The 23249-nt window shown below is 51.0% G+C and overlaps 11 protein-coding genes across 11 annotated transcripts; 3 read left to right on the plus strand and 8 right to left on the minus strand.

Annotated features, from left to right (window-relative positions):
* Positions 1-960: 960 nt before the first annotated feature.
* J4E82_006331 (uncharacterized protein) lies at positions 961-2896 on the minus strand (the record flags this gene model as incomplete). The annotated part of the gene is made up of 2 exons (XM_051732588.1): positions 961-2417; positions 2470-2896. The coding sequence occupies 2 exons, from the start codon at positions 2894-2896 to the stop codon at positions 961-963; spliced, it is 1884 nt and encodes a 627-aa protein (XP_051587734.1).
* Positions 2897-5683: 2787 nt separating this feature from the next.
* On the minus strand, positions 5684-6480 carry J4E82_006332 (uncharacterized protein; the record flags this gene model as incomplete). Its single annotated transcript, XM_051732589.1, has 2 exons — positions 5684-6338; positions 6389-6480. 2 exons carry the CDS (start codon positions 6478-6480, stop codon positions 5684-5686), a joined length of 747 nt encoding a protein of 248 aa, XP_051587735.1.
* Positions 6481-6679: 199 nt separating this feature from the next.
* J4E82_006333 (uncharacterized protein) lies at positions 6680-7576 on the minus strand (the record flags this gene model as incomplete). The annotated part of the gene is made up of 1 exon (XM_051732590.1): positions 6680-7576. The coding sequence occupies one exon, from the start codon at positions 7574-7576 to the stop codon at positions 6680-6682; it is 897 nt and encodes a 298-aa protein (XP_051587736.1).
* Positions 7577-8240: 664 nt separating this feature from the next.
* Positions 8241-11010, minus strand: J4E82_006334 (uncharacterized protein; the record flags this gene model as incomplete). Its single annotated transcript, XM_051732591.1, has 8 exons — positions 8241-8713; positions 8761-9418; positions 9468-9729; positions 9779-10263; positions 10327-10386; positions 10443-10485; positions 10578-10669; positions 10927-11010. The coding sequence occupies 8 exons, from the start codon at positions 11008-11010 to the stop codon at positions 8241-8243; spliced, it is 2157 nt and encodes a 718-aa protein (XP_051587737.1).
* A 426-nt stretch (positions 11011-11436) lies between these two features.
* On the minus strand, positions 11437-12918 carry J4E82_006335 (uncharacterized protein; the record flags this gene model as incomplete). Its single annotated transcript, XM_051732592.1, has 6 exons — positions 11437-11853; positions 11901-12286; positions 12335-12491; positions 12544-12751; positions 12805-12856; positions 12912-12918. 6 exons carry the CDS (start codon positions 12916-12918, stop codon positions 11437-11439), a joined length of 1227 nt encoding a protein of 408 aa, XP_051587738.1.
* A 1031-nt stretch (positions 12919-13949) lies between these two features.
* J4E82_006336 (uncharacterized protein) lies at positions 13950-14319 on the plus strand (the record flags this gene model as incomplete). Its single annotated transcript, XM_051732593.1, has 2 exons — positions 13950-14103; positions 14165-14319. The coding sequence occupies 2 exons, from the start codon at positions 13950-13952 to the stop codon at positions 14317-14319; spliced, it is 309 nt and encodes a 102-aa protein (XP_051587739.1).
* Positions 14320-15547: 1228 nt separating this feature from the next.
* Positions 15548-16125, minus strand: J4E82_006337 (uncharacterized protein; the record flags this gene model as incomplete). Its single annotated transcript, XM_051732594.1, has 3 exons — positions 15548-15694; positions 15764-15862; positions 15910-16125. 3 exons carry the CDS (start codon positions 16123-16125, stop codon positions 15548-15550), a joined length of 462 nt encoding a protein of 153 aa, XP_051587740.1.
* Positions 16126-17792: 1667 nt separating this feature from the next.
* Positions 17793-19343, minus strand: J4E82_006338 (uncharacterized protein; the record flags this gene model as incomplete). The annotated part of the gene is made up of 6 exons (XM_051732595.1): positions 17793-17886; positions 17934-18003; positions 18050-18669; positions 18724-18842; positions 18906-18965; positions 19020-19343. The coding sequence occupies 6 exons, from the start codon at positions 19341-19343 to the stop codon at positions 17793-17795; spliced, it is 1287 nt and encodes a 428-aa protein (XP_051587741.1).
* A 179-nt stretch (positions 19344-19522) lies between these two features.
* J4E82_006339 (uncharacterized protein) lies at positions 19523-21109 on the plus strand (the record flags this gene model as incomplete). Its single annotated transcript, XM_051732596.1, has 3 exons — positions 19523-19832; positions 19880-20850; positions 20900-21109. The coding sequence occupies 3 exons, from the start codon at positions 19523-19525 to the stop codon at positions 21107-21109; spliced, it is 1491 nt and encodes a 496-aa protein (XP_051587742.1).
* A 72-nt stretch (positions 21110-21181) lies between these two features.
* On the minus strand, positions 21182-22215 carry J4E82_006340 (uncharacterized protein; the record flags this gene model as incomplete). The annotated part of the gene is made up of 2 exons (XM_051732597.1): positions 21182-22104; positions 22179-22215. The coding sequence occupies 2 exons, from the start codon at positions 22213-22215 to the stop codon at positions 21182-21184; spliced, it is 960 nt and encodes a 319-aa protein (XP_051587743.1).
* Positions 22216-22495: 280 nt separating this feature from the next.
* Positions 22496-23208, plus strand: TVP23 (Golgi apparatus membrane protein tvp23; the record flags this gene model as incomplete). The annotated part of the gene is made up of 3 exons (XM_051732598.1): positions 22496-22592; positions 22664-22999; positions 23054-23208. 3 exons carry the CDS (start codon positions 22496-22498, stop codon positions 23206-23208), a joined length of 588 nt encoding a protein of 195 aa, XP_051587744.1.
* Between the last annotated feature and the right edge of the window lie 41 nt (positions 23209-23249).

The following is a 23249-nucleotide window of genomic DNA, read 5'->3' on the forward strand; positions in this document are numbered from 1 at the left end:
AACGATGGGGATTCAAATTGGGGTCTCCCCAGGGTCGAACTCTCCGCGTTACGGTGTGCCCTGGCGCCTTGGCACTTCGATGCGTCTCCGGCCCCACTCCATTCGTGGACATCCATTCCACTATCATTCAACCCTCCAGTACTTACGGCGTACAAATGCTACAGCAAGCCCGTTAAGTTCATGGACAGGAGATGTGTCCGAATCGATTCTTATACTTGTTGGTATTACTTCCGTGTCTACCTAGGTATTCTAGCCTATAACTGGTCTACAGACGTATCCTTGGAACTATCGCTGAGACTCTGATTCGAATGCCCTCAAGATATTGACACGGCCTTACAGTTGACAATGTTCTGGCTCGAGGCGGATTGAGTCAACCTCCATACTATCCCGCCGAAGCTGCTGCTCCTCCGTAGCCATGTTCTTCTGGATATCCTCAAAATGTTTCGTGGTGATTTCTACTTCGTACGTGTGTTTGTACGAGATAATGGATAGGTTTGAGGTATCGGTCATTCTCCGACTTCTGAATCTTGTTGTCAAAGAGTCCAAAATGCGCAGAAAGCGGTCAGGTCACCCACCAAGACAAATGAATCAGCTATAGGAGGTTTACCAAGTCATGCTAAGGTACCAACTCTGTCAGTAAAGACCACCAGAGGAAGGACTGCATGAACAGGTGAATTTTACATAGTAAAACTTGACTTGGTGAGTATCTATGCTTGTTGAATGTTTCAGGGTTACTACTCTTGCCTTTCAGAAGAAAACAAGACGGGCCAATTCTGCGAGGGGCCCATGGTGAGCATTTAGCATGAAATCAAGCATAGTCGAGTGGGGCTAGTTATCTGAAAGACCGTATTATTGAAGTATTGTCGTGCCGTCATGATATTTACTACATCAGCCTCTAGAACGCCGTAGAAAATTATGTACAGGTGGAATTATAACGCCATGAGCCCTTCCTATCACACCTCATCTCCTCCTGGTCGACGAAGTTGATGTTTTCTTGTCGTCCTTCTTTGTACTTGAACTCGTCGCCTTAGGTGCTGAGGTTATCGCAGCTGAGGAAGAAGTAACCCTAGCTACGGACGGGGGTGAAGTGGTTGTTGGCAGTGCCGTAGAAGAAGCAGTTGCCTGGGAAGAAGACGAAGAAGCCGGTCGAGTGCTAGTCACTAGCGTGCTAGGTCCCTTTCCTCCATTGGCCCAGTAGTCAACAAGAGCGTCTTCGAGCTTTTCAGGTCCTGTGTATGCCTCGAGAGCTTCGAGTTCAGCACATTTCTCGTAAATGTGCTCCTCCTCGTTGTCATGGTCGTTGATATCCTTGGATCGGTACTTCTCCTCCATCGGGTCGATAAACTTGGTTGTTTCGGGGTAGCCGAAATCGGCGAGACTGGTGACGTTAAAAGCAGCCATCATGTCGTGATCTTCGTGGATAAGGTTGTGGCAATGGAACATGTATACACCATCATAAGGAGCGTAACGGGCGATGACTGTAACCTTTTCGTTCACACCAAGTAGAACAACATCCTTCAGGGCCTCTTTTTCGTAGTTCAGGACGCTTCGCTTGCCGCCGGTACGTGCCAGAATCTGGAAATCGACAAGGTGGATGTGAACCGGATGGCTCCAACCCCCAGATGAATTTTCAAGCTCCCAGACTTCAACCGCGCCGCGCTGTGGCTTAGCAAGGATGCGGTTATTGACATCGGCGAACGTAACACCATTGACTGTCCATTGCCCATTGGTGCGTCCGAACTTGAAGCTCCTGTCGATGCCACTCTTCTTAGGTGGGAATGGCACTGTGCGCAGCGAGCCTGGAAGAGCGCCATTACCGGCTGTGTCTGAGACGGACGTCCCAACAACAAATCGCATAACTTTATCAGTGCTGTTGTAGTCCTCGTCTGCCTGCACGTCACGAGCGTTCTTCATTGTTACGTTCTTTCCGGAATACGTGCTGAAGTCGACCACGATCTCCCAGCGTTCGGCCATCGAGATTTCAAGGTTGTCGCTTTGTACAGGCTTGGTCATGAGACCAGTATCCGCGCCGATGACGTGGAAGGGAACCTTTTTGGCTGTCGGGTCCTCGAGTGTGAGCTTGAAGGCACGGCTGATAGCTGTGTTGAGCATCCTGAAGCGGTATTTGCGAGGCTCAACCTTCATGTACGGCCATGGTTGACCGTTGACGTGGATGACATCGCCCCAGAGCGAATCGGTCTCGTCTTTGGGGTCGAATAGTGTACCATCGCTGTTGTACTGTTTCGATGCCAAAGCCAGGGGAACATCGTATGCGCCTGAAGGAAGTCCCAATGCGTCCTCAGCAGGGTCATGAAGTATGTAGAAGCCTGCCTGTCCAAAGTAGGCGTTCTCGGCTGTATGATGAATGGCATGGTCGTGGTACCACAATGTTCGTGCACTTTGTTTGTTTGGGTAGTCTAAGGTTCGTCAGCATTATATGATACGATGATGCTGTTCGGTGGTGCTTACAGTAGTCTTTGTATTGACCAGGCTTGGTAGTGTCTTCGGCCCAACCGTCAAAAGGCGCGCGGCTATACGAACCGTGGAGGTGCACCGAGAGATCTTTGTCACCATGGTTCTTAAAACGAACGATGGCTTCTCGACCCTTCTTCATCCTGAAAGTAGGTCCAGGTGATACTCCATCATATCCAACGAGTCTGGCAGGCTTCAGCCCACGATAGACTTGTTGTGTGAAGGGCGTCACGTCAACCTCATAGAAGTCAATCTGGTTCCCTGTAGTCTTGTTCGTGTAGGTGTACGATTTGACCTTATCCTTGGGTATAGGAAGCTCGTTTTGAAAAATCTCCTTGTATACGGGACTTATCCAAGCATCATCGCCGGCCAATGCTTGCGATGCCAAGAGGGCTGCAACTCCAATCGAAAAGTAGTTCTTCATGGCGTACGGAAGACGGATGAAGTAGAGTGATAAGCAAGTATGAGTGAACTGGGCTGATGCTCTGTTGTACACGAACGTCTTGAAGCTCTTTATACTCCCACAGCTCACCATTTACAACAGCTAAATGGTCTCGAACGCCCCTACCTTGAAGCTGCTCAGCCATTTCAAAAATCTCACCATACCTAATCGTGTCAAGTTCATCTCTACAAGGGTACCAGGTCACCGTGTGAAGCCCAGGAGCGGCATGAGACGCCATTTGGCGTTTTCGCTAATACCGTCTGGGTGTGTCGACATTCGCCTCGTTCCCGTACTCTTCAAACTACTTCTTAGGAGAGCCGGAAATGTGGTATCCATGCCTAGGCAGTGTTCCAGAGGCTTGGTATAAGCAAGGGCTAGGCGATGAACGAAAGCTGGCGAGTCTTGGCATACAGTAGTACGGCAATGCCGTGATGGCGGAAGATTATGGGTTCATGTTTTACTCTGCCGAGTGCAGAAGTAAATTAATCTCAAGTACCGAATTGTGCATACGTATCGTTGGATTAAATTCCGACTTTGGTAAATCTTCTCGACAACAGGCACCTGACTATTATTTGCTCTTGTTCAACACTCGAGACAGATCATGGACGCCTGATCGGAGGCCGACCAACTGTGGATTCTGTGCCGGGTAGACCGAGGTTTTCGGGCGAAGCGGTCTCAACTTGGAATGGCTGATGTATAGCCAAAAAAGTCCTCGTCGATGCCTGGCGTTCTACATACCTAGGCGAACGCCTAGACACGAGTGGTCAAGACGATTAAGGGCCCCCACAGAAACGACCATGGCAGTCTCGCCTTGCTGGGGTTGAACAGTGTTGCCAGCACTCGAGCATGCGTGAGCTATGAGGCACTAACACTAGGTCATAACATCATGCTGGAGACCGGTCAGCTTGGCAGGCTTCTTTGGGAGTCCAGTGGGTCCAAGAATAGCAAAGGTGAGCCCGGAGGACTGGCAGCGGATGCCTGTCATTGCGCCGATGCTGTTTCTGTTCGTCGTAAACGGAGAAGTGTGAAGGGGAAGCTGCGGGAAGAGAGGTCTGGACTGTGATCATGCTTTGATCGACGCTATATTAGCGCCCGCCGGCCTTGGCGTGGAGTTCCCTCAGCCTGTCATTTGAAGCTCTCGACGCCACGACGCCTTTCCAACAGCTCGACCTCAGCTACCCCGTAACGCACCATCTGCGCGTAGATCATGCGTGCCTAAACACGGCTCATTTTCTCGTGTCTTGTACCCACAGCGTCAGCATCGCCGAGTCAGAGTGTCACGTGTGCGAGTGGTCTTTGGTTCTTTTCTTTCATGAAACCGCTAAAAGGGTAGCTTTAATGGATCAGGGTCTGATCGGGGAACAGTGTTTCCGGTTGGTGAGTGTTCAAAAACGATTGTAGCCATCGCCACGCTGTCCAGGCTTAATACTGGTGCCACGTCTATGACATTGGCTCGACGTTATGGTCACTTGTTCTCAGCAGACATCGTATCACCCCCAGATCTCTGAACGTGTTGCATACAGCATTGTTGAATGCAGGTAGCAGGGTTATCCTGTCGCTATGCTCAAGGAAGCGTGTTCGACACACCTACCTCGCAATCGATTCCGCACCGAGCCTTGCTTTGGCACAGTATCGGAACATATCTAGCATAGGAGGCTTTCCGCTAATCCTCGATCTACCCGCTTACCCTTGCGCAACCCCGCGACGGCACTTGGACACGCGAGAAAGATTACACTAAATCAAGGTCACTATTCCAACAACATACACCGGTCTTAGCAATGTATCCTCGGGTATCTCTACACGTCTATTCCGAGACAACTCTTCATGTTGTTCAGTGGATCGTTGGCACATTGAAGTACATTCTGTGTAGGCACATTCCACGTCGTCTTTACCATTTCCCTATTGCTTCGCTGTATCTTCACGCCACCACAACTCTGAGTCCCACAAGCTGAGGCTGTCAATATGCAATGGCGAGAGGCTAGATCAGCCCATGTTCGACGTCTGCAAAACTTCTCCATCATAATCTTTCCGCTGTTGTTCGAGGATACCGCCTCATCCAATATTGGCTTGCAGGACGCCAAGTCCGCTGAGCCAGACGCGAAAGCTTGGCTTCCACTAAAGGTATGGAAATACGAAGAGCCTCAGCTGTGGCTCCCGTCGCTTCTGTAGTGTCGTGTCCGGTGACCTGGTTAGTCTTCGGTGCTGCCGCTTTGCTCGGCCATGTGGCAATCAACGAATGGGGGTCACTTTTCGTATGTCTCGCACACATGCTGACAAACAGTCTCGTAGCAATGGCTACAGTGTCAACTGTAACAACATCTCTATTACCCGGTGGTCTCTTTGCCTTATCTGATTCGTGAAGCTTGTTCGAAACATACAGATAAGATATGCTAAATAGAAGACACGCATAATGCACCAAACGCACTAGCAATGACTTGCCATGATTTGTCCAGCGAAAATCCCATTCTGCACTCATCGTTGTCACTTATGCCGACTGCATACCTTCATTTACTGTCAAATACAACATTCACTCCACATCGCGATCAAGAAAGCGCGCACTACCGGCACCTTTCGCAACGGCGAAGGGCTAGTCGCGATATGCGGGATAGACCCAAAACTTAGCATTGCTTTTTCAACTCTTCGCTAAACTAATACCTTTCTGTTAGATCAGGCAGCACAACCAAAGCCAGTGGCTTATTATATAGTTTATCGGCATTTCAGAACCGCTTGAACTAGTATGCCTTCCCTTCGGCATCTAGAACCTTTAGCTCAAAGATCCTGCTCTTCCAAGTACTTTTTCATGGCTGAGGTATTTCCAAACTCTCTGTACGTAACACGTACACGAGGAAGCTTCTGCCTCATAGTCCTGGTGAAGTTTTCTTTGGCTTCATTGATTTCTGTGCTATTTGGTGGCGGTATAGTGTCATGTTCCGTTTCGTCATCATCATCTGAATCTCCGAAAACTTCTGTAGCGGACAGCAAAAGCTCAAGGTGCGACAGGTTCTCGAAAGCACGGAAGGTAACACGGCGATACTCGCCTTGATCTTCCCTAGCAATCTCAACCTTCTCCTCTTCAACGTCGTATCCGGGATCTTCTCTCTCCGCCAACATGTACAAGTCCGTCGAATCGACGCCGATCTGGATAGAACGTATCAAGCTCTTCTTGTACTTGGGTTTCTCATTCTCGCACAACGACCAGAAGAAGTCTTCCCAGGACGGCTGACAGCTAAAGGACCAGATGAGGAACGTATGTGAAAGGCTAGCAGCTTCCCTGTAAAGTTGTCGGCATACTACAAGGGGGCTGTACGCAGAGTTTTGGGGAGCTTCTGGTCTGATAGTCTGTGTGAAGGTAAAAGTCCAGATGAGATCGCGTAATTCGCGGGGCATACGAAGAAGAGGCGATTCAAGTGCATTCCTTTTGGTGCTGGCATTGTGTCAGTAAGTGAGCAGACTATGTAGCAATGTGCGACTGACATGGATTTCTGCCAATCGGTCTTGGGCGCCACGTCAAAGATGCTGCTGTCTAGTTTGGGTAAAGGCGTTTGCTCTTTCGGTGATGAAGACATATTGTACGGTCTTGGTCCCGACGTGAATATGGAAGCATGTGAAGGTAGAGAACATATCTGATGGCGGTGTGTAATCTAGTTGATGCAAGATGATGTCACTGCTCATAGCTCACACAATCTACCCACTGGTTTGCATCACGATCAATCATCATTGTGGACGTCTGAACAAAATCCAGGCAAAAGAAGACCAGATACAGATCTATTTCATAAGAACTTCACCCTCCCAAACCCCAAACTCAATCTTCCCCCCATCCAGTTTTCCCCTCTCCTCATTAACCCACCCCTGTACCAACATAACGGCATGTTCTCTAATTAACGTCTTCCCTTCCTCGTCAACCAACAAAAGTAATACCATCCACTCTCCACGCCCGTCTTTACTGATCAACGGATGATGCTCGGGTTGCGCGTCTTCGCCAGACCATCGGTACAATGAAGAGTATGGCTCGAGAGCCGGAGGCACGGCGGCTTTGACGAGGGTGAATAGGGAGGATTGAAGGGCCTTGGGGACTGTATCGACATCGATCGTCGTAGTGGCTTGTGGGAGATCTACATGCACAGCGACCATGACAGATTTCGGCCCTTTACCACTTTTCGTAGTGAGATGTGTCGGTAACATTTGAAACGATGGCTCCATTGCCGGCGATCCCATCTCTTCATACACTGCGAATTTGGCATCCACAATATCGAACACCATTGCTCCACCCTCACCATCCTCCCGGAACCCCACACCCTCCTCCCCCTTCTCCAGATCTCTCGTCTTTTCCAAATTCAGTTTCCGACTAACGCCGTTGTAGCCATCTGCCTTCAAGTGTCCGATGTCAGACACGACACAAGTGTACATGTACTTTGGTAAAGATCCCTCTTTCTCATTATGCGTGTACTGGTCATCACTCTCTGGAGCGCAGAAACGCAGAGCATGTGTGACTTGACCGGAACCGGTATCGGGTACGTTGAGCAAGTCTCTGAAATGGAGTTTGGTCCAGCGGAAGAACGTACTGGCGTTAGATGGAGTGACGTCGCGGAGGCGAGGTTGGACGAGGAGCAGGCCTTGTTTGGTCTGCTGGGATGGCGAGGGAGGCGAGATAGCGGAAGGCATTTTTCAAGTGTTGTATATGATTTTGATCGAGAAGCCGCTGCCACAGTCTCAGACGTACTTGGTTATTGCGGCGGGTATATGTGTGTTGAGCTTCCTTTTTGTCCCGCCCGTACGCTGTGCATCCTCGGACGGCAATCGCGTGGAGTCCCGGAGTTGCAGCTGCAGGAGCAACCCTGTCTGCATATAGAAAAGCACAACGATTAGCCTAGGTTCAAGCTTGGCCCCCGAAGCGTGCATACCGGTCAGAATATGGGGCTTGGAAATGTGCCGGGCGTAAGCTGACGTTGGTAGTACTAGACGACGCAGACCGTCTACCGACATACGCTGGGGCTACACTGTTTGAAAAGTTGATTCATTTCAAAGACAAAGTAGATGTACCGCCTTGACAGACAAGCCTCTAATCTTGTGGCGCGGAATTTACATCGCGCTCTCCTTTCCTCCACTAATACCTGGTCCTCAGTCTCCCTTTCCCCAACCCATCCAATCTGAGGTATACCATCGTACAACAAAAGCAAGCACCGCGACTCCCTTTGTCTGATGCAGGTACCGCCGTGGTAAACTCCAGTACCCCAAACTCTCCAGAAATAACACAAATGTATCCCTATAGTACCGGTGAATTGAACCGCTTCTCTTGCCAATATGTGCTTTACATATCCTCGGATCTCTAATTCCGAGGCAGGTGTAGGAAGATTGTACACTTCTCAATCTCAACATCCTCTTTCTTCGCACCACCACTTTCAGGTAGACCCTTACGGTCTTTCTCCGCAACGATCTCAACTTCAATACGGTTAACGCCAGCAGCAAGTTTCGCTTCGAAAAGTGGCTCTCCTTTCTTCTTACCACCCTCGTAGCCGGGACTAGGGCTGGTACCGTTGATGCCTGCTGTGACAGGAACTCGGTTTGCTTCGAGTGTCTTGTTGCCATTGACAGTAACAAAGAGGCGGTACATGCGGCTTGTCAATGCAATAGGTACTTTAGGAATGACTTGGATGTACGAGTTGGCTGGTGCGACTACCATTGTGGCACTGTACATGGTCTTTTGTTTGTTCGCTGGGATATTGACAGACCATGGCTTGGACGGATTGAGCGCGGGATGGGTATTTAGTGTGATCTTGGGTATCAGTGCTTCGTCGATGTCTAGATGTGTTAATTGCTGGTTTACAGAGTCGGAAATGTCGACTTACTTTTGAGTGGAACCTTCCTGAAACTATCTACGCGAGCCACTGGTGGAGGCGCGTAGTAAGTCGGCGCTTGGTATGCGGAAACGTGGTTGCCATTTTGGAGCCCAACACCGTTTGGATGTGGACTGCCACTTGCCGGACGAGACATATGTTGTGGAGGAGCCATGTTCGGATGTGGCGTTTGTGCAGGGACGCTGAGTCGCGCAGCCTGGCTATCGGGCGCAGTACTGGCTGGCCTGATGGCACTCAAGGCAGGCGACTGTACATCTTGTTTAACACCGTTGACTGCCGGTGGAGACCCTGCAGTCTTGCCCTGCGCGGCGGAGAGTGGTGCAATTGTTGAAGCGACGCCTTTCGGTCCAGTAAACGGATTGGCAGGCGCTGTTGGCGTCGCAGCTTTCGATGGAGTGGCCGACCGGTTGCCCATGCTGTCAAGAACATGTCGTTGTTGTCGCAGAAGAGCGTCATTGTCAACGATGACACCAGGCGTCGCAGAATCACGGGCACTTGGAGTGTTACGTTCTGACCCTGGGCTCGGCTTGAGCTTGAGCTTGAGCTGTTGCTTGGGGGCTGCAGCACTAGACATGTTGAGCTTCAGTTTTGGCTGCGTTGGCTCGCTGACTTTGGATTTGGCTTCTTCGAGTTTCTTGTTGAAGATTTCCTGTACTAGTCAGTATTACGCAACGAGGAAGTAGAAATAAACTACGTACCTCAAGCTCGAGCGAGAGGTTATAGATGTCGCTGCCATCTTCGTTGTAGATACGAGCATTCTTCCAGATAAGACTGAATGCATCTTCGAAAGCGTCCCAGCTCTTAAACAGTGTATGTCCTGTCGGGGCTTCGCGTCCGATGACACCGCGAACCTTCTTTTGTATGGCGGCCAGCGACATTGGGTCTTTGATCAGCTGGTAGTAGTCTTTCAAGCTGCGCGATGGGAGGTTTTGGAAGGGTAAGAATATTTGTAAGCCTTGACTGGAGGGTGTTAGCATAGAGGCAATCCAGCAGCGAGCATACAACTTACTCCTCATAGTCGATAATCTCCCTCACAATCTGCTCCTGTGCTTGCTGGAACGTCTTCCCTGCGTAATCGGCACTGTTGTCGTCGTCGTCTTCCAGCGCAGCAGATGCTGACTGTCGCAACTTTGACGGTGCTGGTGTAGCCGATGCTGCGATGGCGGCCGCTCGTCGGGGGCGCTCAACAGTCTCTATAGTAGCAGGTGTAGCAGGTGTATGTGCAGTTCTTGGGGTTGCCGTGATGCGGGGCGGAGGTCTCGACGGAGTAGAGTTGTCTTCGCCTGGGATCGGGGTAGCCGTTGCAACATAGTTGCCATCACGGTATGCAGGGTTGTGCTTCACCATCCAGTTTGAGGCGGTCTTGCGCAGACGCTCGGCATCTTGGTATATGACAGAGTTCTTGTCGTTGTAGGCTTTCGCATTGTTGACCAATCGTTTGCAGTCGCTCTCGACTTGAGCCAGAGACGCGTACTCTCCGTTGTTGAGTTTATTCTGGGCATACATTAGCAGCCGGAAGGTAACTAAGGCATAGGCATGAACAAGGGACGGGCATACCTCAATGGTATCTATAGCAATAGGCAATTTCGTGAATTCGTAGTAGTCGGGTACTTCAGCCTACGTGCAAGTGTCAGCGGAGGCTGGTCTATGCGGAGAACGCTGTGGGAACATACCCTGTCTGGAAGGGAGAGGAAATGGACTGCGATGGGTCGTCCGCTGCAGGTTGTCAGTGGAAGTCGCTTGATGTGGCTCCCTGGCGAGTGTGGAAGCTGCCAGTGTGCAAGTAGGTTCAGGAGCCAAGCACGTACGTCTTGTCTTTGGCCTGCTTCAAGCTGTCGAGGAACTTCAAGCCGGCCGTTGTGGTTGATTCGACCGTCTCCGACTTGGAAGGGGTTTCGGCCTGCACGGAAGCGGTCCCCTGTCAGCATTGTTCCCAAGATTGTGTGAGTAGAAATCCTCTGTTCCCGACTGCATCGCCGGCGCGCGCGTGGTGTTGAGGGAGCGATGAGGGGCCGACTGCGGTGATGGCCTACTCGTCGAGCCCCCCAGGTGTCGCGCTTCTGGTCTAAGGACCATCCCGCATCGCGACCATCACGCCTCCTGCATCTCCCAAACACACTCGACGATGCATCAACCACCACCATGGACTGCACGTACCGTCCCTTTTTGTCGCTTCGCAGGGCGACCGTCGTGGTCGCCCGCTGCATTGCTGGCCGCCTTGCGCTTGGCCGCGCTCTCCATATTCGGTCAATTCGTGATCGCGTAGTCTGTCTGAGCGGTTTGCAGAGGGTCTCGAAGCGGGTAGGGATCGTGGCGGCGGTGCAGTGAAATGCGCGTTCGGTCGTTAACCCGGTGGACGCGCCGCAGTGTTCAATCTAGGGCTCCCAGTTTTGCCAAGAGAGCGCGCACGGTCCCCTTGCATCACCAGATGCACTGTAATCGTGCTTCATCACAACAAGTCGACAGCAAACCATGGCCACTTTTACTTGCTAGCATCACACTGCAAACGTCTGAGTATTACCAATGAATTGTTTCTAGGTAGTGGAGCCTGGTCGCTGTCTTCCAGGGGTATACTTGGGAAATGGCACCTCCGCTAATACTGCAGCAATCTCAACATGTTTGTGGCATCAGACCAGAACCAAGGAAAGTCATCCAGAGTCTGCATTCTCACTTCTTCACGGGCTCCGACGCCTTCTTCTCAAACTCCGCACGCGCCTCCTGCTCCTTCATCTCGCGCACCTTGGCTAGTACAACTTCTCGGAAGATGGCTCCCTTGGCAATTCTGCTCAAGCGTCCAGGTCCCTTTCCTGTGCTTGCGTTCTCGTTGGTCGCTAGGCCCTTGTCCGCTGAATGTGATGCAATGGCTTCACCTGCAGCTTCGCGGGCATTAGCAGGCATGTCTGCCTCTCCGGGTACATCCTCTTCCTCGTCTTCTTGCATCTTGAGCGCCTCGATACGGTTTGCAAGCTTGACGAGCTCGATGCCACGCTTGAGGCGGGCCTTTGCCGCGTATGCCTTGATTTCTGGCACCAAGTTGTGGTCCGTAGCAGTGCTTCCGCTGAGCCAAACGTGTTTAAGAGCAGCCTAGTATTGTTAGTGAATTGCAATAGACGCGAGCTTCTTCATCGTACTTCACTAGTCGGTCGCTTGTTTGGGTCGGGTTCCAGCAGCTTCTTGATGAACTCCTTGGCTTCCGGACTCACTTCCTTCCAGTATCGCTCGTGGAAGATGACGCGGCCGTTCTTGCATTCCTCAATCAGATCCGCAAGGTTCTCTGACCGGAACGGCGAGTATCCACACAGAAGTGTGTATGTGATAACGCCCATGGACCACATGTCGACGGGCTTTCCGTGGCCTTTCTTGAGCATGACCTCAGGGGCAGCGTATCCGAAAGAGCCAGCCATGGTGGTCAGGACTTCACTCTTCGAGTCGAGCATCTTGGCGATACCGAAATCAGCAAGGACGAGGGAGGAGTTCGCATCGCGTGTGAGGTAGAGGAGGTTCTCTGGCTTAAGATCTGTTCAGGGGTCAGTTGCTGGGTTTGTGTTGAAGACTCGGACCATACCTCTGTGAACAACATTGTTCTGGTGTAGGTAGTTGACTGCATCGAGTACTTGTCGGATCGTCTCGGCGGCGTCCTTTTCTGTGAACTTGCCCTTTTCGCAAATACGATCGAACAACTCTCCACCAGTCGCCAATTGGGTCACGATGTAGTACTTGTCCTGGTAGATGTCAGCTCCACAGCCCTATGGACGATAAAATGGTCGCGCATACCCTCGACTCAAACCAGTCGTGGAACTTGACAATGTGAGGGTGCTTCATTCGCTGCAGCATCTCCAACTCATCGTAGACCATTTGCTCGTTGCCGCGCACATTCTTCTTCAAGATGATCTTCACGGCGACCTTGCCCTCGGGACAGTCAGCTTCTCGGACAATACCGTATGTTCCAGCGCCCAGTGTCTTTCCGAAGCGGTATCGAGATCTGCGATTGACATGTTCAGTACAAGGAGGAGCGCGGGGCACGAGGGTACAGACTTGCGATCATAGCTATCGGGCTGGCCGTGCAGCTTGTTGAGCATGTTTGTCACTGGAGGGCAAGTCAGTATTTAGTATTGCGATGCGCAACGCTGAGAGGGTAGTACAACTCATGATGGGCGAGCTAATGGGCAGCTATATGACTACTGCAAGCTTATTCTCAGGCTGAGGGTGAGATTTGGGTTGCCTATCAGGCGCGTTCAGCTGGTGGTGGGGGTCGTCGGTGAGGGGTAAGAAACACTCAGGTAGCAATGCTCTCGTATGAGGAAAAGACAAGGCTGCAAAGGAAGGTCGTGAAAAGGAGGCACAGAACTGAATCGGGTCAGCAACAAAGGTCGAGCGTCTTGGGAGAACTGGAGTAGCACCTAGCCTGGCTGTGGGGCAGGCGCATTCGAGGGTCGTGTCCGCCTCGCGGCCTCCAGGGTTTGAGGCGCAGCGCCAATGGCCAATGGATCAAAAGCTAGCAGCGGCCCCCTCAACGCTTTCTTCACAGCCGTGTTTGTCGCGCTCGATGAACGACATATGCGAGGCTACCACAAACTGCGAAGACGAGTGGGCGGGCATGGCATACACACTCTGTTACAGCATACACGCGTCCAGCAGGGTCAGCGTCAACGGGGTGTGGCGCCTGTCATCTTGACTCGCAAAGCATGGACGTTTATCTGCTCGCAGCTTCTTAATGATAAACTTCAAGGATATGGACATTAGATGCCTCTTATAGTACGAACGAGTCCGTACCTCTCGTATTCCAGCTAGCATTCTAGTATATTACGCCGACACTACCTGAGCAGCAGCCGCTAGACGGTTGCGTGCAGCGCGTATGAAAACGGTAGTCTCTGTGCACCTCAGAAGGCGCGAGCTTCCCAATGTTCGCAGAACGCATGCGCCACAGAGGTAGGGCCCAGAAGGTGCCAAGAAAGAAGAGAACCGTTCGTCTGGTCCCGCAGGCGCAAGGCTGGCAGGTTTGCATGTGCGATTCCTACGTCATGCCCCTTCCGCGTACATAATCTGGGCCTTGATCGACAACGCCCACCAAACCACGCACATCACTTGTTCAATCTGCCAAATCCCCTGTATAGCAGTACTGCACCACCAATTCCAATACAGACTACTTCACGCATACCGACTTTCTCACCATCCTTGCTATGGCGATCGGCATCTTCACCGTCCTCGCCGGCTTGATAGCCTTGGCTGCTGGCTACTTCTACTTCTTCGGTATCTCCCCAGAGATGAAGCGCAAGATGGAGAAACAGGCTCTCCAAACCATGGGCGAGAACAAGATGTCCTACATGGCCAAGGGTGAGTCTTACCATATTTGCAATGCACAATCACTACCTGGGCAAACACTGACATCCTCCAGACCAAATCAACAAGCTCCCCACCTCCGACCAAGAAGACGTCAAGAATCTCAAGCAGGGCATCAGCAACCTCGCGGGTGGCGCTATGCAGAACCCCATCGGCGAACAAGCTGGTGAAACCGCTGACAGACTCACGTCTCCGCTTACCGGTCGCTAATGTCTCTTCTTTGTCTAGTCCGGACAGCGTCCCAGGTCTGGGGTTCGGCAAAGGATGTCTCGAAGAAGGTTTCCGAACGGTTCTACTAGGAGGCTATACAGGCTTATCTGAATGCCTTGCTTGAGTGTTTTCAAGCTTTGGTAGGCACGTCCAAGGAGACGGTCCAGAAGAAAGCAGAATAGCGATACGATAACGGAAAGGCGATATTGGACATCCCCTCGGTAGGCGTTTGGTGGTACCTTTGTGGCTTCTTGACTGCAGCCTTTTCCTTGTTACCCCTTCGGCAGACGTGGGCTACAACCTCATGACCGTCACGACTCTTGTGTAATCATCTCCAACCTTTAATAAATCTTTTCCGTATTCTGTCGAAAGACTTGTTCCATTTGACTCATCATCCCACCTGTATCCCACCGCTCCATACCAACCAGGCGACACCCTCCCAGCACAGGACGATCCCCCAGAACACAACCTGAAACCTCACCTTGCGTGTCTTATGCTGGAAGTAGTGCATGCCCACCAGCCCACCCGGCCATCCCCCTACCGCCGCCAGTGTATGCAACGTCACCTCTTTCACCCTCCACTCCAGATTACGCGCCTGCATCTTGTCGTAGCCATAGAAGAGGAAGGTGATGCCGCTAATCGTTCCGGCGTAGAGGATGGGGTATATGGGCAGCTGCGAGACGACATAAAGGCGGATGAGTGTGACGGTGGGTAGGATGAGCGAAGCGGTTCCGCAGACGGTAGCAACAGTCAAGGGTCGATGGCGAGGACGTGCGCGTGGTGGCATCTTGTTGGACGTTACTGATAGTAAGAGAGGAACCGGGGGTCTGGGCGCATCGCAACAGAGGAAGGCACAGTATTGGCAACGTGCTGGTAAGCGATGGGCGTATGCGCGAGCGAAGCATTGGCGGTGCCATGTCGATCTCCCGTCGGTGGTGCTTGCACGGAAGGGGTATAGCTCAACATCTAGTACGGTTCATCAGCTCGGTTCCAGCTCTTCGTCATTCAGCGTTGCAATTACACCTCGTTCATGTCGACTTGTAATTCAAAGATATTCACTGACTTGTACATTGGTAAGATGGCTATCCAAAAGGCCGTGAAAATCTTCGATATGAACTACAATGCTATTTTACAATCTAAAGATCCCGACTTTCTTTTGGATCCATGCCATACGTGCGCGTGTGTTCTTTGGGAGTGCCAGCAGATGACACATATGAATGCACTATCCCTAAGCACACCCTAGGTCCTTCAGGTGACCTGGCAGAGACACCGCACCACGAGGATGGACCGCCACGAAGTTCGATGCCGCCCTCTCACAATCCTGCGCCTCCAACGCGAAGAGCGTCCGCCATGTTTCGGTGGATCGTTCGAGGTACTTTACAACTGTCAGCACATGAAACCCAGCGCAAGAGTATATATCAAATCTTTGTTGTAGTAAACTCACGTTCGGTTCCTCCTGGCACGCTACCGGGCATTTCTCCCCGGACCAGGTTCCTGCCCGAAGCACCGTGTAGCGGACCGTCTCGTAGCAATACTCGATACACTATCTGTCGTCAGGATCGTTCTGACACGGTGACAATTGGAACTTACCTTGCCATAAAGTTGAAAGGCTGGAGATAAAGGTTTGGGTTCGTCCCTTGAGAGTTTGGCGCCCAAAGCCTGCGATGATTTGACATTTGGCCATGGGTGTGTGTTCTCGTAAACGTTCTCTTCTGTGTCCCTGAAGGCGTTTGCTGCTGATGCGTGTGAGGCAAATGCCAGAACAGCGAAAATCGCAGCGGAAAGGGTACTGATATTGAACTTCATGATGAGAGTTTGTTTCGAAGGGTTGGTTGTTGAGAATACTCTTGAATTGTCTGAAGGTAGTATGTTAGTTGTGCGATTAAAGAAGATGTAGCGGTGCGTCCATCTTACATGTTCATTTCCTCCTTCAGGCTTACCAGTGCGTAATGGTCGACCTTGGATGTCATCTACCCCCGTCCCATGGTACTGAAGCAGCAATGCAGCGCTGTAAGTCCCCCCAGTGGTGTCCGCTCAAATACCCTAAGAGGTCGCAAATAGCGCGTCGAGCCACAATCAATCCATCGGTCATTCCGTGGTACTGCAAGGATGAGCCACTCATACGTTCCTTAAGATCTACCAGCCGCCTCAACGTAATTCGCGATGATCGAATATTAACAAAATGTATTGCGATCACGTACAAATCACCAATCTGACGCTCCAAAAAATATTGCGACGTTCCTCTTTCCCCAAGTTTCCCATCCAGCTCTGGTAATCGCTACCCAGCACACCTGAGGACTGTCAAGGTCTACTTATGGGTCCCCAATAAAACTTTTTCAGCGTCGTTTCTTCCTCCAAAATATTCCTTTGTATCTTGTTCCTCAATATCTCGATCTGACGATCATATTCCCAGCGCGGCGTATCCGCACCCCTCATACCAATAAACCTTGCAAACATTCTCATCTTGATCTTTAATCGCTCCAGCTCGGCTAATTTGCAGTCTTCCGGTAACGTCTCGCTATTGTCCAAGAAAGGTTGTTGCCAGTTCATTGTCTGTGGATATTGATGTGTAAGGTTGGTGGTATGTGTTTGAGAGTAGTAACTCGCTAGCGCATCAAGTTGGGCTTCTGTTAAGAGGAACAAGTGGAGCATCGTGGACGGAAAATCAGGTGCTGGCTTCCCTGTCTCGACGTGTACTATAGGAGCGATGGTGAGGCGCATTTCAGAAATCTTGTGGACAAGAGCCGGATTGCGACCCGAAAGTCGCATCTTCCTCGCTGCCCGCCTTTGTAAAATGCTCAAATTTGTTCTATTTGCTTTATTGATCCCGTTTGTGAGACTCATACGTTGGCTAGGCATATGTCTGTTTGGTAGAGAATACCTTGGTTGGTTAAGAATGCTTGCTGACCGATGAGGTTTGCTGCGGGAAAGGGTGGATGGTATTTGGTATGAAACAGCCGGGAGTGTGCAGCGAGCAGGGTTGAGGGGCCGCCGTAGTATATAAAAGCGACACAAACGAGTAGGGCGGGTGTCAAAAGAGAACGGGTATTGTTGGAGCTTTGCTCTTTGTCAAGACACCGCCACCTAAGACCTACTGTCCTGACTCCCAGTATCTCGTGAAGAGTAGACCCTTTGTCTTTCATCTGTCACGTGTCCATTGTCTTCGAAAGGATGATGGAAGGTTGTTGTTGTACAATGTCGAGCATTCCATAGTATTAATGGCGGTAGTCTGTGAGGTTGGCGAGGCTTGATCATCCTTGTCGACAAAGTGGTGGCGTGTTGGCTGACTTTGTGGTGCGTTGGCCAATCTTTCATGATCTGAACACCGCTGTACAGATCTGTTTCAGGTACAATCAACGGTGAATCTGTAAGAACTTTTCGTATCCAGAACTTGTCGGCGGTGTTAGTTATGTAGATCAAAGTCTTGGGAAGCGTAAAGCATCGCAGTTAGCAAGCGATAATGAGACCGTGTCTCAAGCATCGAGAATGGCTTGGAGAGACACATCGTTCTCGGCGCCACCAATAGGCTCGGTACTTTTCCAGAACTTGCTCAAATGTCTTGCGCCACTGTGAATAAGTTAGTACATTCTCGACGTTTTGAGCCATTGTCTTACCTGTCGCACAGAATCGTGACGATGCGATGCCCAGGACCAAGTGTCTTTGCAAGTTTCGTGGCAGCGACGCCTTCACTGTGTCAGCACTGTCTGCTATTGAACGTATCACAACTTACAGTTCACAGCACTAGAGCTTCCAACAAATATGCCGTCATTTTCGACCAACCAGCGCGCCATGGAAACCGCTTGATCGTCATTCACTCTGATAGCGTCGTCGATCAGCTCCCGGCCAACATCAAAGTTATGTGTCACTCTGTTGATACCGATCCCTTCAACGATGGTATCCACCTGGTGTCGCCGCCGGGTTCCTTCTCTCTCCTTGGGATCGAACATAACGCCATACTTGACACGGTTGTACAAGCCACTACCAGGAGGATCTGCTAAGACGACCTTGAGGTTAGGTAGCTTGGACTTTAGAAACAAGGCAACCCCAGAGATAGTCCCTCCAGTACCGGCACCACTAACAAAAGCATCCACATGACGGGCGGTTTGCTCATAAATCTCCGGTCCAGTGCCAGTGAAGTGTGCGCGCCAGTTGGCTTCTGTTTCGAATTGATCAGCGAACAATCCTCTGCCAGGCTTGTCAGAACTAGCAGTATGCTCCTCTGCTCGCGCTCGTGCGAGGTTGACGAATTGCTTCTGATCCACAATAGGCGCTGGTCGCACTCTTTCTACCTCTGCACCAAGCTTTAGGAGAAGATCTGACTTTTCGATTGCCATGTCGTTTGGCATGCAGCTTCCGCTTGTCAGCGAGCATTCCAGGGTTATTATGCGTCGGATGACAACTCACATGTGTGCTTTGTAGCCGCGTGCTCTGCAGATTGCGGCTAGTGATATGCCAGTACTACCTACGGTGCCTTCGTAGATAGTGTCACCAGAATGTGGGATGAGAAGTCCCTTCTCTTCGGCCTGATGTAGAGGTCAGCAACAACAGCTAACGCTACAATCTCTTGCACTGTGTTTTCCTCGTACCATTTCGATGATGCTGAGAGCAACTCTGTCTTTCGGGCTGTTGCCAGCTCCATTGAGGAACTGTTACTCCATGTCAGCGCTTTTCTCGAACATATCTCGTATGCGCCTTTGTACCTCAGCTTTTGCGAAGATATCGCAACCGGTGAACTCAGAAAGTGATTTAATTTTGATGAGAGGTGTGTTGCCTATGCATCCTTCGATACCTTCTTTAACGTCATCTGCGACTTCATCTCCGCTAAACTCCAGTAAAGTTTTCTTCAATGTTTCTAGGTCGTTGATCTTTGCGAGCTGCGACAACCACTTGTGCTGGCGTGCCAAAAGTTGGTCTTTACTCTCGTCATCGAATTCCTCTATCGGCCTCTTCTTATTGTATGCAGTAGTGAGGGCGATTCCTAGCAGGAAAGCCCCTAAAATATAATATCTGGAGCGATCAGACATTATAATTAACCAAAATTCGAGGTGTGCATTTGGAAAGTTCAGCCAGTCGGAGTTCTATGATATCCCCGTCTTGGCGCGGCTGCCCGCAAAGCTCACCACGTGCATTCGCGCGGAGACAACCTGGGTACCAAAACTCTACCGCCGTCGCGACGCATTCGTGACGATCGTCTCCGGCGGCAATGGACTCGCCACTCGCTACGCAGCTTTTCCGCCAGCTCTTCTCGCATAGAGCGTCGCAATGTCTTGCCCGCGGAGCTCGACCAGCGCTCGCAGGCGCCCGCATACCACACCACCAAACACGAGGCAAGGCTACACGGTTGGGTGAGGGAGAAACAAAGCGGGAGAGCCGATGGACACCGAGAAAGAATGCGTTTCCCCAAGAGAGAGCCGAGGAGTTTGAAAGATACCCAATGGTCACAGCGGACATGCTGAGGAGTAGAAGAGAAAGACCGCGCAGAGTCAAGATGTTGTTGCGTGACTTTATAGAAGGTCAGAGGCTTCTCATACATGGTAGTACCAAGCTAATGGATGTACAGACAGCTTGTATAACCCCAATTACGGCTACTTCTCCAAGCAAGTTGTCATCTTCTCCCCCGGCGAACCGTTCGACTTCAATTCTATGGGCTCTGAGCACGAATTCTTTCAGCAACTCCGACACCGCTATACCGCTTTCGAAGACGATCTTGACTATCAAGAACCAAACGATCTCCGCCAGCTCTGGCACACGCCGACCGAACTCTTCTCACCCTACTACGGAGAAGCAATCGCGCGCTATCTTGTAGAAGACTACAAGTACAACTTCTACCCATACCATGACCTGAACATATACGAGATGGGCGCGGGTAACGGTACAATGATGTTGAACATCCTTGACTTTATAAGAGATGTGCATCCGGACGTGTACGAGCGAACAAAATTCAAGATTATTGAAATTTCGAGTCAACTGGCCGACCTCCAACAGAAGGGTCTGGGACACTCAGCGTATGCGCGTGGGCACTCTGACAAAGTGGAAATCATCAACCGGAGTGTCTTCGACTGGAACACTTACGTCTCATCGCCGTGCTACTTCCTCGCCTTGGAAGTTTTTGACAATTTTGCACACGATGCTTTAAAGTACGACTTCGAAACGGGCCTTCCATATCAATCCCATGTCATCGTCGATCCTCGTGGAGAGCTTTTTGAATACTATTCCCGCACTATAGACCCCCTCGTTACCCAATTCCTCGAACGCAGACATGCTGCCTGTACCAATTATCCCCATCCGTTACAAGGCTCGAGGCTCATGAACAATCTGAGGAGCCTGGTACCGTTCCGCTCCAATATGAGCATGCCAGAGTACATACCCACGCGGCTGATGCAATTCTTCTACATGTTATACGAGAAGTTTCCAAATCACAAGTTGATCAGCAGCGACTTCCACAAACTGGGCGATACGGTGGAAGGTATCAATGCGCCAGTTGTGCAAACGAGATATAAGAGGCAGATGATTCCTGTTTCGACACCTCTTGTAAGCTCAAGAATCGGTCCATTGTAATGGAGTTACTAACGCGTCTCAGGTGCACCAAGGCTATTTCGACATCCTCTTCCCCACTGACTTCGACGTCATGGAACCAATGTACACAACAATAACCGGGCGCTTCGCACGAACATACTTACACGAAGACTTCATGGCTGGCAGAGCAGATATTGCGGAGACGACTACAAAAAACGGCGATAATCCGTTGCTGAGCTGGTACAAGAATGCCAGTGTAATGATTACTGTGTAGAACGTAATCACATGGTTCTCTTGTGGCCAGCATGTAGGAGAACAATACGAAGATACCAGTATGAATAGGCAACTACTCGGGCTCCTGTCCCTTCCATGTCTCCTTGACAGCACTAACGTCCATTTCACACACCTCGGCATGCTTCAATACCGCATGCGCCTTCTTCACAACTGGTGCATCAATCATCTTGCCATCCAATGTCCAGGCCCCTCGTCCAGCTCTACTCGCCTTTTCATCTGCTATGACTATCCTTGTCGCCCACTCAAGCTCCTTCTCTCCAGGGCTAAACGCTTTATGGCATACCGCGACTTGACTCGGATGTATGCACTGCTTGCCATTGAAACCCAAACCTTTGCCGTTCAGACATTCTTCCTCTAATGTCTTGAGCCCTTGCTCGCCCTTGTAGCTGGTACACACCAAGTCAATGGTGCTGGGGAGCTCAGCAGCTCGAGCTGCTGTGGCGATGGCACTCCTCGCGTAGAGGAACTCCATGAGCGAAGGCGTGCGCGTAAGACTCATATCCTTTGCAAAGTCCTCTGCTGCGAAGACGAGCCCAGAGATGTAAGGCGAAGCGGCGCAGATTGAACTTAGGTTCTGTATCGCTTTTGCGCTTTCTATCAACGCTATTATACGCACCGGTTCCCTCTTCCCTTGTTTGCCTGAGCTTGGGTGTCGCTCAGGTGAAAGATGCCGTATCACATCTGTGACGAAATGTAGATCTGCAGCGCTTTCGCACTTGGGCAGCATGATAGCATCGAGATACTCGCCTTTGAGCACTTGTGTCAGGTCATCCAGCGCTAGACCGGTGTCTACGCTGTTTATCCGCACGCACATTTCTTTTATGCCACTGGGTCGTGGTTTGTTGAGGATATCGCGAAGATTAGAGCGTGCTTCGGATTTCATGTGTGGTGCAACGCTGTCTTCGAGGTCGTAGGTCACGTTATCGGCGTGCATGGCAAAGGACTTCTCGAGCATCTTCTTCGATGAGGACGGCACTGGGGTGGGAATGTTAGTATGGTGTCTTGTATTGTCTTAAGAATAGACATGGACTGGAATGGTGATGGTTTACCGTACATGCACGCCCTCCGTATGATTGGTGCTGCCATGTTGTCTGTGGTTTGACCAGAGCACCAGTCTCCGGATAATTGTTGCAACTAGCAGAGTACCAAAATCAAAGGCCTCAATGATAGAAAGCCATATAGCCGTTACGCACCTCGGTCACTTCAGCTAGCCTATGACGTGCGGGGAAGTCGCAGCTCCACCAAAGCTCCCCCCGAAACGCCGATCGCCGACGCGTCCCTGAGAAAGCCACGTGAAGCTGATCTTCAACACGTCTCGGGCTGTTTCCCAATAGCACACCACTCCCACCCCCACGGCATAAGGAATATGGAGAACGCACAACAAGCGCCAGAGCCTGGCTCGCTGAGCTGGAGACTCAGTAGTCATCCCATCACACTACTTACTTTCCTGTTCTTCCGCATCTGTATGCTTCCCAGTCCATCTATCCAGGCACCACATCCGTGAAACTCATTCAAGACTAACACACCCACACAGCCTCCCTACTAGTCTATATCCTTGGCCTCCGCCTGCTCACCTCCAACTTCGTCCTCATCTTCATCATCACCATCCTCCTTCTCGCAGTCGACTTCTACTACCTCAAGAACATTGCGGGCCGCCGCTTGGTCGGACTACGATGGTGGAACGAAGTCGATGCCAATACTGGGGACGGCCGCTGGGTATTTGAGAGTCTAGACCCGGAAACCGGACGCCAGATCAATGCGACGGATAAGAGGTTCTTCTGGTTGGCGCTGTATGCGCAGCCCGTGTTGTGGGTATTGCTTGCGATTGTGGCTTTAGTGAGCTTTGAGTTTATTTGGTTGACGCTTGTCGGTACGTATCGCCCAGGGCAGACAAATGATTCTTGTGCTAACGCGTTTCATCCAGTCATCGCACTCGTGCTTACCATCACGAATACACTCGCCTTCTCTCGTTGCGATAAGTTCAGCCAAGCGACTGGCTTCGCCTCGAACGCCATGTACGGTTCGGGTCTTGCAAGGAACTTGGCTGGCGGCTTGATGTCAAGCATACTCAGGCGGTGATACATGGACTTCGGAGACGTGCGCAGAATCTCTAATTTGTG

Source organism: Alternaria postmessia (genome assembly GCF_024291825.1).
Source record: "Alternaria postmessia strain BMP 2775 chromosome Unknown scaffold_36, whole genome shotgun sequence".
In the NCBI taxonomy this organism is placed as follows: Eukaryota; Fungi; Ascomycota; class Dothideomycetes; order Pleosporales; family Pleosporaceae; genus Alternaria; species Alternaria postmessia.